At 39.7% G+C, this 13,071-nt stretch overlaps 1 protein-coding gene across 1 annotated transcript in view; it reads right to left on the bottom strand.

Annotated features, from left to right (window-relative positions):
• KDR (kinase insert domain receptor) overlaps positions 1-13,071 on the bottom strand; it is a 47,294-nt gene that overhangs the window by 28,301 nt on the left and 5,922 nt on the right. The window contains exons 3-11 of the mRNA XM_054485807.2: positions 12,002-12,198; positions 8,709-8,839; positions 8,302-8,470; positions 7,554-7,693; positions 6,723-6,900; positions 4,078-4,192; positions 3,827-3,990; positions 1,152-1,308; positions 101-224 (exon numbers count right to left, since the gene is read on the bottom strand). Of these exons, the coding sequence (XP_054341782.1) occupies positions 101-224; positions 1,152-1,308; positions 3,827-3,990; positions 4,078-4,192; positions 6,723-6,900; positions 7,554-7,693; positions 8,302-8,470; positions 8,709-8,839; positions 12,002-12,198 (1,375 nt within the window). The remainder of the gene's footprint in view (positions 1-100; positions 225-1,151; positions 1,309-3,826; positions 3,991-4,077; positions 4,193-6,722; positions 6,901-7,553; positions 7,694-8,301; positions 8,471-8,708; positions 8,840-12,001; positions 12,199-13,071) is intronic.

Genomic DNA, 13,071 nt, shown 5'->3' with positions numbered 1-13,071 from the left:
AGACTATTTGATTATTAATCTCCAGTATGCCTCACATATTATTGTACCATCCTTCCATTAAAGAGAGAGAGATTTTCAAATTTTAAAACTTCAAACTCACTTTGTTTTTTCCTTCAATTAGAGCAAATTGATTTTTATTGACTTCAATTTTATTTCCTCCCTGAAAGTCCTCCACACTTCTCCATTCTTCACAAGGGTATGGGTTTGTCACTGAGACAGCTTGGCTATAAGAAAGAGATAACAGCGCATATTATGATTTAATTTTTCTTTAATTAGAGTCAAGAGTAAGGAAAAGATTCAGACTTTGGTTATTCTGTTCTTAGAAATAACTTCCAACACAGCCTACCATGGTACAAGACTTGGCGCCAATTAAAAATAGGCATTGACAATGAAGGAAAAGGTTCTAGGTAGATTCATTCAGGATACAGGAGGGAAGCAGCTATTCTGGGAACAAACCTTCATTCATAAATTGGATCGACAAGACAATTCAAGTTAATTTAGTTCAAAGGAAGGCAAGGAAACTTAGAAGCCACTGGGCTCCTTAAAGTAATTTCTCTGGGACCAATGGTCTCTGTGAAGGAAATGATCAGCAGCTGAGGAAGAAGCTCATAGTGGCCATTTCAAAAACAACAACAGGAAGTGGACTGCTTAGGGTGGTGGTGGGTTGGCTGCTGTTGTTGTGTTTTTCTCTAAGGATGTCTGGACTTGTGTCAGAGCGTGATAAGCTGGGCCTGAGACCCTGAGGACTGGGGCTGGGTCTATCACTGCCTCTCATCTATCAGCATTTCCTCTGAGAGATGGATCTTCACACAGACAAGAAGGAGCGATGTGTTATTCACCAGCTGATTGGTATCAGGAGAAAAACCAAAGACTGGCAATCAGCAAACTGAGCAAATAGCCTGTGTTTGGAGAAGTGTACCTCAGGGCTAACCTAACAAGGCTGAGCTTAGCTAATCCCAAAGTAGGATACTCCAAGCAAAGACATCCCCTAAAATGTAAGACACAGAGAAAGATGGATGGAGATTCAGGCTACCTCTTGAGAGAAAACTTTTTTTGGTTTAGGCTTCTCCATCTAGGATGGAGTCATATCATCGCTCAGCTGTAAGAAATGCAAGATGGCAGGAAAGCAAAGAGCGTGTGGCCTTACTCACCTGGGCTCGTTGGGGCACTCTTCCTCCAACTGCCAATACCAGTGGATGTGATGCGGGGGAGGAATGGCATAGACCGTACACGTCAGCGTTTGAGTGGTGCCATACTGGTAGGAATCCACAGGAGAGATCAGCGATTTCTCACCAATCTGGGGTGGGACTGAAGATAGGAAAAACAACTTTTGAACTGTCAGTCAGCTTTGAAGAATGGGAAATAGAGGATTTCAGCAACTAAAGCTGACTTTCTTTAAGCATATGATTTTGCTTCCACTTTCTTTTTCGAAGAACACCTAGATGTGGAAACAAGAGACCTGAGTTCTAGTGATACTCATAAAAATAATAACTAGCCAGGCATGGGGGCTCATGCCTGTAATCTCAGTATTTTGGGAGGCCAAGGTAGGTGGATCGCTTAAGCCCAGGAGATCAAGACCAGCCTGGGCCACATGGTGAGACCCCATCTCTACAAAAAAAAAAAAAAAAAAAGGAATAAAATAACAAAATAAAATAAAAATGACAATAAGCTAATAATAATAATAAACCAACAAGCTGAATGACTTTATGGAAGTGTTGAAATCCTGTGCCTCTCATCTGTATTACAGAGATAGTTCTCTCTGTCCTCTCAAGTTCACGAGGTCAGGGGAAGGCTACAGAAAATAGCTGAAATAGCATAGTAAATACATTTATTATGTGCCAAGCATTGTTTGAAGTGCTTTGCATGAATTCATTCACTTAATCCTCACAACCACTATTACTGTCCACAGCTTTATACATGAGAAAAAATGAAACATAGAAAAAAATGACTCGCCCAAGGTCACTCAGTTAACGAACAGCAAAACCTGGAACAAACCTAGACACTCTGACTTCTGAACCCAAATACGTAAACCACCCCATGTTAAAGGAAGGTGTAAATCTTTAGAGAATGCATTCCTGCCACCATCAGCTGAGTTTTTCATTCTCTCTCCCTTTTCCTCCCTCCCTCCCTCTCCATTCCCTTTCCCTCTTCCCCTTTCTTCCTTCTCCCTTCTCTCACTTCCTTCTTTCTTCTCTCCCTTTTTCCTTTCTTTCTTTTTTGACTCCAAAGTCAAAACTATTTCCTTATTACTGTCAACCTAAAGCCTCAGATTATGCTTTCAAGACTTGACTTCTTTTTTATGTTTATTTCATATAGCAGAGAATTTGCTAAAGTGAATAAAATATTTAGTGGCTTCATGAACTGATAAAATGGGCTATTTGCTGTCCGTGTTTTGTTTTTATTTCCTGTTCATTTCCTCCTCCCATCCTACTTATACACTTTCCAGTTTCTCCTCTTCCCAGTCCCCTACACCTATGCTGCTTCTAAACAACCTTTTTGGAACCTGTTTACTTTTTTTTTTTGAGATGGAGTTTTGCTCTTGTCGCCCAGGCTGGAATACAATGGTGCGATCTCGGCTCACTGCAACCTCCGCCTCCTGGGTTCAAGTGATTCTCCTGCCTCAGCCTCCCAAGTAGCTGGGATTACAGGTGCCCACCACCACGCCTGGCTAATTTTTATATTTTTAGTACAGACGGGTTTTCATCATGTTGGCCAGGCTGGTCTCGAACTCCTGACCTCAGGTGATCCATCCGCCTCGGCCTCCCAAAGTGCTGGGATTACACATGCAAACCACGGCACCCAGCCTATCTTTAAAATATTCCCTGAAAAAGAATAATAAAGCCAAGTTCAGCGGCCTACAGAAGAGTATCAGGACACGTAGGGAAGCACCTTAATATCATGGGAAAATATCCCGAAGTTTTAATATGCCGCACCAGAAGGGGGAACAAAGAATTACAACAGAGTAGCATTTCTCAAACTGTTTGGAGTGAGAGATTAATGAATTTGCTCAGGGGAAAAAAGGTGCTCTGGTCAAACAGGTTTGTTAAACCTTGAATACTCTATGTCTGTCCTCCTGGAGAATACCAATATATATTAGCATATAAAAGGTTCTGAGAAGTCCTGCAATAAAGAAACCTGTTACACATCTACACATCACCTTAGCACCTCTCATCCTCACTTGACCATGGCACCCTTCTCCCCACTCCATTCCAAACACTTATTTGTACCTTTCAGTTTCAGAAAACAAAGTTCAAATTATCTTTAAATCAAAAACTTACTATCTTTCCTTTACAGACTCAAAATCAGATCCTGAACTCCTGTCAAAAAGGAAAAAAAAAAAAGCTCCCAACCAAGCCAACAGTGTCAACTTCAAAAGCCTTCAGAGTTGGAATGTGCCTGTACATCTCTGATACATCAACTACAATATCAAACTAGAAGCTTTGCACAAAATCTAAGGAGAAGGGTCTTACACATCTGTGTACCAGGTGGGCAATTCCGTGAGAGGGGAACATGGTAGTATAACTTAGCTTGACAACTGTCCCTGTGGGCATTCTTATTTCACAACATTTAACTATCGAGGGTATCACTACCTTAATCTTGCATTTGACTACCACAAAGCTCATTTACATGGCCTCTTAAACAAACATGGCCAGAGCACAGAGTCCTACGTTTCACTTCAGCTTCACCATGCCAGATGACTTTTGTACACAGGCCCAGCCATGATGTGAGTGAAGCAGCAGGAGGCAGAGGAATGGTGGCTTGGCTGATTTGGAAGAAAATGTATCATAATAAATCTTGGGCAGAGAGGAAAATTGAATGGACTCACCATACACAACCAGAGAGACCACGTGGCTCTGCTTCTCCTTTGAAATGGGATTGGTAAGGATGACAGTGTAATTCCCTGTGTCTCTTTCACTCACTTCCATAATCGTCAGTACATGCCCCGCTTTAATTGTGTGATTGGACTCAAGGGGTATTCCATTTTTATACCTATGAAAAAGAATTCTCAGGAATTAGTATAGTCAAAGGATTTGCTCTCACATGAAATGATGCTTTGCATTTATTTCCAGTAGTTACCATTTTATTTCTGGGGGTGGGTAACCAAGGTACTTCACAGGGATTCTGACACGCTCCCCCACCGTGGTTTCCACCAGAGATTCCATGCCACTTCCAAAAGCAACAAAAGGTTTTTCTGGAAGAGAATTAAAAAAAAAAGTCAACTTACTGTAAATGGTCATTTGGTTTAGTTTTTCATTTCAAGTGAAACGTCGAAGACCTTGAGGGTCTGAGTAGCTGCAGTTCCAAGATTTCCTGTACTACCTTTCAGTGGGTCACTTTTCAGCTTCTCCCACACCTCCCGTGTTTCTCCCACACCTCCTGTGTTTGCATTTGCTTTTCTCTCCCCACTAGTGCACTCCCACAAGCCTAGTGATTGCTCAAGTCTCAACTCAAACACTTGCTCCTCTGTGCAGCTTTCTCTAAGTCCCCCAGGGATGCTTGGGTGCTCCTTCTCCTCCACTCCCATGACAGCCTCCACACACCTCTTCCACCATGAGGCCCCAGGACTCAGTCCTCAGACCTCCTCTTTATTTACACCTTCCTCTAGCCTCAGGTTTAAAGTATCATTCACGTACCTGCTAAATGTGTTATCTTCTGCCCTGACTCCTCTGGGTTCCAGGTTGATATATTAAATATCTCCACTTGGATGTTTAACAGGCATCTCCAGATAAACATATCTAACACTGTTTCCCTAAATCTCACTGCCTTCTCGATCTTTGCCATCTCAGTAAATAACACCACCATTTACTCAGTTGCTCACGCTAATGCTCGAGTCATCTTCCACTCTTTTTCTCTTATACTCCACAACCAATGAATTGATCAGCAGACCGTGTTGACTCTACCTTCAAAATATATCCAGAAGCAGATCACTTCTCACTACCTCCACCTCAACTACCCTTGTCTAAGCCACCCCTCAACTCTCACCTGGATAACTGCAATTAGCCTCCCAACTGACCTCCTTATTTCTGCCCCTATTTCTCTGAAGTATTCTGGAGAACAAGAGTAATTCTATAAAAACATAAGCCAGAGCACATCTCTCTCTGTGTATTTTGACAAGTGCATCTTGGCAAGTGAAATAATTTAAATAAATTTAGGACACTTAGTGATTTCTATTTCGTTCATTCAGAAGAAATTTTCAAGTTCTTGCTAGGGATGCCACATGACCTAGAGGTCAAGAGCATAGCTTTGTAGTCAGGAACTTGAGTTCCAATCTCAGATTCAAAGATGAGATGAGCTAATAAAGTAAGTGCTCACTAAATCATACTTCTTATAGTTGTTGCCACTTTTATGATTACAACTCTAATAAATAGCATTATCTAAGGTATTTTTAAAATTTCACTGTATTGATGCATTCTCATAATATAAACTCCAAAATCCTTTCCAAGGCTTATAAGTAGGATGCCACACAAATTGCCATGTAAACTCAGACATTTATGTAAATGAAAGAGAATAAACAAAAAATTAAGGTGATTTACTCAAGGCCAGTTCAATTTAATTCTAGTTCAATTACAGTTGACCCTTAAATAACACAAATTTGAACTACATGAGTCCACTTATAAGCAGATTTTCTTCCACCTCTGCCACCCGAGACAGCAAAACCACCCCCTCCTCTTCCCCCTTTTCCTCAGCCTACTCAACGTGAAGACAAGGATGAAGACCTTTATGATGATCCACTTACACTTAATGAATAGTAAATATATTTTCTCTTCCTTACAATTTTCTTAATAACATTTTCTTTTCTCTAGCTTTATTGGAAGAATACAATATATAATACATATAACATAAAAAATATGTGTTAATTGACTGTTTATGTTATCAGTAAGGCTTCCATTCAACAGTAGGCCATTAGTTACGTTTTGTGGAAGCCAAAAGTTATACCTTGATTTTTTTTTTTTTTTTTTTGAGAAGGAGTTTCACACTTGTTGCCCAGGCTGGGGTACAATGGCACGATCTCAGCTCACTGCAACCTCCACCTCCTGGGTTCAAGAAATTCTCCTGCCTCAGCCTCCTGAGTAGCTGGGATTACAAGCTCCCACCACCACACCAGGATAATGTTTTGGATTTTTAGTAGAGATGGGGTTCCACCATGTTGACCAGGCTGGTTTCGAACTCCTGATCTCAGGTGATCCACCAACCTCAGACACCCAAAGTGCTGGGATTACAGGCATGAGCCACCGCGCCCAGCCTATAAATGGATTTTTGACTGCAGAGGAGGGAAAGTTAGGGGAACTCCCCTGAGTTCCCCCAATCCCTGAGTTGTTCACAGGTCAACTGTATATTGCTAAATGTTTCCCCAGTTTGCAAAGCTCATGCTTATTCAAGTAGGCCTCTTAGCCTTGCAATAAAATGAAAATTTAAAAACTACCTTAGCTAATACTATTTATCATAGTAACAATCCTAATAGCAGCAATAACTATAATAAGTAATACTAAGTGAACTCTCACTATATATCAGCACATCTCATCTTTAAAGTTGAGGTTTGAACCCAAGTTCCTGACTACAAAGCTACGCTCTTGACCTCTAGATCATGTGGCCTCCCTAACAAGAAGAACTAGAAACTATCTTCTGAATGAACAAAATAGGAATCACTAAATGACCTAAATTTATTTAAATTATCTCACTTGTCAAGGCACAGAATAATTTCCAAGGAGACCATAGCTTACCATGGACCCTGACAAAAGTGCTGTTCTTCTTGGTCATCAGCCCACTGGACGCTGCACAGGTGTACAATCCTTGGTCACTCCGGGTTACACCATCTATAGTTAAGGTGCTCAAAAATTTCTTCATCTCACTCCCAGACTGGGTTTTTAGGTCTCGGTTTACAAGTTTCTTATGCTGATGCTGAAAAAAGAGTTGACTGAACTTCCAAAGCACAGCATATAACATTACCCAATACCTTCTAGTAACACACAGAATTAAATCTGGCCTTTGGTAAACATTATTTAATGCTAAAAACAGGGACACCAGAACTTTTAACCTCATGCAGACAACAAATATATTTTGTTTCAGGAGAAATAAATGGAACCAACTGAATTAGGATTTTTAAAACCTCACATGGTGAAAGTGAGATGGATATAAACTGCAGAAACACAAGTAAATGTGACCACTGTTTAAGGAGCAGTGTATCTCATGCCACCTCTTAAAGAGAAATTCCCTTAAAAGGAATGTAGATCAAAAACTTTGGAGAACAGAGAAATGACATAATGTGGAAAGATGTAATCACCTAGAGAAAACTAATATTCATAGCCTGGCTATTGCAGAATAGGACAAAATTCCTGGTATTTCACCTTTTTGTGGGTGCTATCTGTTCTGCAATTCCCTTAAATTGTGTGTGTGTGTGTGTGTGTGTGTGTGGGTGGGTGGGTGGGTGGGTGTGTGTGTGTTTAAGGCTCTTAAATTTTATCTGGCCAAAGAGGCCCCTATCTCTCAAGCAAACGTCATTGGGGCTTATTATCTAAGTGTTTGGAGGTCTGGCTTTGAATCATTAGCGTTACCTTCGAAGAAGGGTATTCCCAGTTGAAGTCAATCCCCACATTTAGTTCAGTTCTTGCTGTACAATTTAAGACAAGCTTTTCTCCAACAGATAGTTCAATTCCGTGAGACGGACTCAGAACCACATCATAAATCCTATACCCTAGAGCAAGTAAATTGAAAAAACAGAACATGAGAGAGAAAATAAGCCTATAACTTTGCACAGGTTTATTTTTTAAAGTAATGCAACTTTAAAACATGCCACATTGTTTTTCCCTGCAGGCCTCACCAATACTTGGTAGCTCCCAGGAAAATGGCCAACAGAGGTTTACAAAGCACTACCTTCGCAGATCTCAAAGATGTTGTAACCCAGTGGATAGAAAAGTAGTAAACTTTCAGTGGTCAGTAGCCCTAGGCCAGTAGGGCCAGCTTTAGCAAATTGCTGAAGTTTCCATAAAATAGGCATAATTGAAATAATTGATAGCAAGCAATGCTCTGAACACTGAATTCTTCATAAAATGTGCTTGAGTAATACCATTCGTTTTCATCCTTTTTTAAAAAAGTTTTCTTTTTCTTCCTTGATCTTGGCAAGAAAAGAGACAACCTCAATTGCACATGGGTTTATTTGGTAGGGAAGAGCAGATGAATTGCCCAACACCATATCCTGAGTTCCTATACTTTTCAATATCCTTCTTCACTGTATGTCGTTATCTCCAAGATATTAATACAAGGATATGTTATTAATGATATGGAAAGGAACTTTCCTCTTACCTACAACGACAACTATGTACATAATAGACTGGTAACTTTCATCATTAATTTTTGCTTCACAGAAGACCATGCCAGCATAGCTGATCATGTAGCTGGGAATAGTAAAGCCCTTCTTGCTGTCCCAGGAAATTCTGTTACCATCAGGAACAAATCTCTTTTCTGGGTACCTCTGGGTAATAAAAAGACATATCAAATATTTAATCCAGTACCAAAAATGAGAGCCATGTACAATGATCACTGAAGAATTCATCTTATTTTTAAGAATACTAATTAGTTTTATTCATTGCATTTGACCCTTCCTAAAGGATCCTTAAAACTCATTGTGAATATTATAAACAGGCTACCCATCTTAATATTAGCTTAAAATTATAAAAACTTAACAGACGATTGGAGGAGATGCAACTTACTGCACAAAGTGACACGTTGAGATTTGAAATGGACCCGAGACATGGAATCACCACAGTTTTGTTTTTGTTCTCAGTAATGTACACGACTCCATGTTGGTCACTAACAGAAGCAATAAATGGAGATCTGTAATCTAGAAGAAAATTTAGTTTTATTAATGAGTTAATAGTATTTACTAGAAAAGTTGGTCATTTTTCAGGTTCCTAAACTCTAACTAAACAAGTGAATGACTGGAAGTGACACCTCACACAAGCAAAGGCATCCACAGATTATTCTGCTGATAGATATCTGTGCTACAGGAGGGTTTGTGTGTGTGTGTGTGCACATGCATGTGTATATATTTGTGTGTATAAAAATTTTGAAAAAAACTCCCAATTGAGATTAACTCCTTTCACAAAGTTTACTGTCAAGTAGAATATATTTTTAGATTTCACATTTTAAAAGATTAATCATTATAATTTTTTCAAAATGAAGGATAATATTTACTTTAAAATTTAAAGTTAAATCTATACACTTTACCGACAAGTTTTACTGATGTTTAAAATACTTGTGCTCTCTCTTTAGGTAAGTAATGTAAATTCCATTAAAATAAATGAATGGATCCCAAAGGATCTTTAGATTAACAGGAAACAGCTAACATTTTTGAATTTGGTTATTCAAGAGGACCATTCATGTGAGCATTTTAAGATTCTAAAGACTAGGGATATGCTTCTTTCTAAAACCATGTTTAATTGTTTTTGCACTTAGTTTAACATTTAGCAGTCATTGATATCTTCAATGACAAACATTTGAAAAGTCGCCATTCCAAAGACTGAGAAGAAAACTGAAGAGATTCTGACCGGGTTCAGTGGCTCACGCCTGTAATCCCAGCACTTTGGGAGGCTGAGGCAGGTGGATCACTTGAGGTCAGGAGTTTGAGACCAGCCTGGCCAACATGGCAAAACCCCATCTCTATAAAAAATACAAAAAATTAGCCAGTCATGATGGCACGCGCCTGTAGTCCCAGCTATTTCAGAGGCTGAGGCAGGAGAATTGTTTGAACCAGGGGGGCAGAAGTTGCAGTGAGCTGAGATAGCACCACTGCACTTCAGCCTGGGCAACAAGAGCGAAACTCTGTCTCAAAAAAAAAAAAGATTTCAAGGCCATTCAAACATTACTCATACAATGTTAACACGCTGCTGGAAACCTAGTCCATTCCCCAGAGATAGAGATGATGTGGTGTGGAGTCATGCTTGAAATCTCAGAGAGATAAAATTTCACATTGCTATGCCCAACACATCTGATCAAGCATTTTCAGAGTGCTTCATAATAGTCAGTCAAAGTGAAGAAAGAGTTAATTAAACCACAGGGGACAAAGGCAGCTAATTCCCTGCAACAGCAGAAGTTTGATTTCCTTCCCAGCTGGAAAGCACAGAAAAGCAGCCAATCTAGCCCACCACATGCCATAGCCATTATCTTATGAGGCCAGGGCTCACTTCCTGGCTCCATCCATTGCTGAAGAGAATAGGGTCAGAAGACTAGGGAAGTAAGGTGGGGACCAGAGGGGACATTAAACACCTATCCATAGAGAATACTTCAGTGTTTCCTTTCCCATTGTTTAACTTCATGGCCAAAATCTTGGACAGCCCAACTCCTAGAACTTTAGGCTTAGACAGGAAGCAGAATTTAATGGTATACCCAAAGACAGGCAGTGTACCAATAAACAGTGCTAGGGATTGCCACTTCTTAATATTGCCTACCTTTCATCCACATGTTATGAAATATTACATAACTTGCTTACAGAGCAAGCCTTTGGAGGCTAAATTAACCCTTTGACGTAAGACTAAACCTATTTAGTAAATCAATTCTATTTCGGTATCTCAAAAAAAGGAAATAAACAAAAGAAACCCAAACAACCACCCAGCCTCTCAAAATAAAATATTTACTGAAACTCATGAAATGAATTTTCACATGTCTCCAAGTTTCCTGACTTAGGAAGAAGTAAATAATGAGATATGGGGAGGTTCATCTTGTAGTATTTCTAGACAGGCTGAAAGCAGGAAATCCTTGCAATCTTCTGACCGAGCTGCATCTCTCAAGACTGCCAGGTCAAAAGGAGCCAGAAATTCTCCAAGATGTGAGCCTTGTCTCTTTCAAATCTTGTGGAGGGAAGGAGGAGCGCACAGAATTCTATCTTGGACAGTGCTTACTCTGGGCAAAGATATTTCTCAAACATTGTGAATCCAGTGGCATAGGTTATTTTGATGTGGTCTCCACTTTTTCATTGCACTGACCATATTACACTACTGAAATGTAAGCAGAGATATACAAGTGTGTTTCCCAAAGCTGATGAAATTCTTGCCCTGTAAAAGCTGCTTCTGGGAAAAAAGTCTAAGTCATCTTCACCTGTCTCAAATACTCTGGGATGTAAAAAGGCATATACGTAAATACATAAAATGTCTGTTTATCTTCACTGAAAAGAAAAATATTTGGTACATCCAAGCAAACTATGATGTAGCCCTTACATTACTTAAATTTATATCATAGGGATCTCATTAGTTGTCAGGTTTTCACAGAAAAAATAAGATAGTGTAAGATTTTTGAAACACAAAAGAATGCATAACTCATCATAAATGCAGAATATGTGTGACATTTATTTTATACTCTATGGATGTTAAGTCAGCCTTCATAATATCAATCCCAAACTGCACATCCTAGAAAGATACAGCATATCATCCAAGATCTCACACCAAACAAGCAAAGCAAAGAAACATTGTCCTGAAAAGAGTCTGAAGCAATGTCTTTATTTGCACATGAGTATGGGAATTGTTTTTTATGAAGTACTAGTAAGAAAAAAAGTTCCTATGTGCAAAAAACTCCAGAGCCCTTGGCAAAAAATGTTTTCCTATGCATTCTTGGGAAAATCTCCTACTCTGCTGTAGATAACTTATCTCTCCACAGAAATTTCTCCATAATTCACTCCCAAATCTTCCTCTATTTCAAGAATTTTAGGTTTTCTTCTCAAACATAAGAAGACTTTTTATAAGTCTCAATGGCCAATAGTGAACACAGATTTACCTTGGAAACAAAGATCAGACCCAAACTAACTGGGCAAAAGAGAGGTAACACGGCCCAAGCTCCAGAATCAATGAGTCTTGTTTCTCAGAGAAAGCCTCAGGAGAGAAGAATTTTGTGTATTCCTCTTGGCAAACAGCCTTTAGAGCAAGCCCTTTGTTGTGCTCAATTCTTCTTTGAGCCTATTGTCTTTCATAACTGGTAAAGAGATGTGGGAAATGAATTTTATTTCACCACTTACCTTGAACATAGACATAAATGACCGAGGCCAAGTCAGTTTCCCGGTAGAAGCACTTGTAGGCTCCAGTGTCATTTCCGATCACTTTTGGAATTGTGAGTGTCTTACAGAAGAGGCCATCGCTGCACTCAGTCACCTCCACCCTTTGCTCACTGCCACTCTGATTATTGGGCCAAAGCCAGTCCAAGTCCCTCTGTCCCCTGAAAAATTAATTTCAGGGAGGTATTAATATGAAGTGCCAGACTGTGAGGCTATTTCTAAGAAAACAGAAAATTTGGTTTTGAAACTTAAATAAACTCTTCAACAGACACAGTCAAAGTCTTCTAACAGCCAGGCATGGTGGCTTATGCCTGTAATCCCAGCACTTTGGGAGGCCAAGGCGGGTGGATCACCTGAGGCCAGAAGTTCGAGACCAGGCTGGGCAACATGGTAAAACCCTGCCTCTACTAAAAATACAAAAATGAACCAGGTGTGGTGGCGCATGCCTGTAATCCCAGCTACTCAGGAGGCTGAGGCATGAGAATTGCTTGAACCTGGGAGGTGGAGGTTGCAGTGAGCCAAAATCATGCCACTGCACTTCAGCCTGGGCAAGAAGGCAACCCTGTCTCAAAAAAAAAAAAACAGAAAAAAAAAACAAAGTCTTCTACCAACAAGTCGGATTGACATATGATGAAAAGTTATAAACTCAGCTTCAGAAGTCACTTATAGAGATTCCTGAGTTTTCCATTAATTAATGCATTCTTTCTTTCAACAAATATCTATTAAGCATCTACTATGTGCCAAACTTGTTAAGGACTAGAGAAAGAGCAGTGAACAAATCAGACAACAATGCCTTTATGGAACCTCAGTCTAACTGGAGAAAACAGGCAATTAAAAAGTAAGTAAAGTTTATTGTATAAAAGATGGTGTTTAGTACTATGGAGAAAAATATAGAAGATGCAAAGAAAAGGGTAAAGAATTTTGCAGGAGGTGGTCTTGTTAAAGCTAGCCATAGGAACATCATGAAGAGCAGTATTACAGGAGCAAAAACAGCACATGGAAAGGCCCTGGAGCAGGTTCATATCTGGAGTATT

This window comes from Pongo pygmaeus, chromosome 3 (genome assembly GCF_028885625.2).
Source record: "Pongo pygmaeus isolate AG05252 chromosome 3, NHGRI_mPonPyg2-v2.0_pri, whole genome shotgun sequence".
Classification (NCBI taxonomy): domain Eukaryota; kingdom Metazoa; phylum Chordata; class Mammalia; order Primates; family Hominidae; genus Pongo; species Pongo pygmaeus.
This window is presented reverse-complemented; position numbering and strand designations above follow the sequence as displayed.